This window comes from Thermobia domestica, chromosome 1 (genome assembly GCF_964235325.1).
Source record: "Thermobia domestica chromosome 1, izTheDome1.hap1.1, whole genome shotgun sequence".
NCBI classification, from domain to species: domain Eukaryota; kingdom Metazoa; phylum Arthropoda; class Insecta; order Zygentoma; family Lepismatidae; genus Thermobia; species Thermobia domestica.
Window position 1 is genome coordinate 198,060,870 of NC_137454.1, and position 1,409 is coordinate 198,062,278.

At 38.5% G+C, this 1,409-nt stretch overlaps 1 protein-coding gene across 1 annotated transcript; it reads right to left on the reverse strand.

Moving 5' to 3' along the window:
• Positions 1–335: 335 nt before the first annotated feature.
• On the reverse strand, positions 336–951 carry RpS12 (ribosomal protein S12). Its single transcript, XM_081768123.1, has one exon. The coding sequence runs from the start codon at positions 816–818 to the stop codon at positions 396–398; it is 423 nt and encodes a 140-aa protein (XP_081624249.1). The 5' UTR covers positions 819–951; the 3' UTR covers positions 336–395.
• Positions 952–1,409: the final 458 nt, after the last annotated feature.

Here is a 1,409-nt window from a genome sequence, read left to right on the forward strand (position 1 = left end):
GTTAGGTTAGCTAAGCTTAACGGGGTCCAGTGTAGTTTTGTACCCCCTTAACGGAACATGGACCCAAAAATATACCTATAATATATCGAATTAAAGATATAATGCTGCAAAATACCGGAATTAAATAACCAAACCATCACACCATTATTTTTCTTGGGTTGCCTTCAGACATACCCGCTGCGCCCAAACTAATGCTACGACGCCAAACCTAAATTTACCTATTCATAAGTAATCATTTTGAAAAACTGGCGGGGTTAAAAATATATATATATATATATGCCCTTTTTTCTCAAACGGTTCTATCCCGAGTATCAGCATCAAAAATACCAAACACATTCTAAGTTGTCTGCACCAATTATTTTATTACAATCATCGTGCAATACACACTTACATATTTAACGCTCTCGTGACTGTTTTAAGTATTCTCGAAGTACATCACAAGCTTGTGTTTCTTCTCCCCAGTCCTTCACAACTACACATGAACAACCAACAACCTTACGGGCCTTCCCAGAACTGTCAATTTTGCACAGACCTGCCCATTCACCAAGCTTCTTGTTGTTGTCGACTTTGATGAGAGGAATCTGGTGTTCATTGCAGAGGGCTGAAACGAGCTTTTTATACATAGGCTCATCGCAGTTTTCGGCCAGAACACATAGCAATGCCTGCCTCTTATCCAAAGCTTTAGCTGCTTCGTGTAGTCCGTGGGCCAAACCATCGTGAATCAATGCCGTTTTCAACACTTCCTGGAGGGCTGTATTAATGTCCATAGAACCACCGGTTGCTCCAGAAGGAACATCATCTCCTTCGACATCTGACATCTTGTAAATAATCACAAATCACAACGGTGTGAGATAGATTAATTCAGATTAACAGTTCAATTCACTTAACAAATGTTCATAGATCACCTGTACACGCGAAGAGCTGGTTTGTAAAGGTGGATGTGACGTACAAGCGGAAGTTGCTCTCCGTTACAAATGTTGCCAGGTTCGTGAATATAAAGTAAATTCGTTGGAATTCTGTCAAAAATAAATTACTATGAATTGTCATGTAAAGACAATGCGGTGGAAAGGGGAAAAAATGAATAAGGAAGGGAGAGAAAATTTTAAAAATAGAACAGAAAAAAGAATACATAAAAATATGAATCAATTATGATTAATAATAAATCGGTACCGTAAACGCGGGCTACTTGGACCCAATTTTGCAATAAATTCGTTCTTTCGGCCTGTTTTCATCCACGAAAACTCCAAAGTTATTGTCATAACCCATATTAAGTGGAACTACAGGCTTTATTGTACATATCGAGGACAGTTTTAGTTACATATATTGAAAACAAAACACAGGCGATTATTGTAAAAATGGGTCCAAGTAAGACTCACGTTCGGGCTACTTGAACCCACCCCCATATTTTC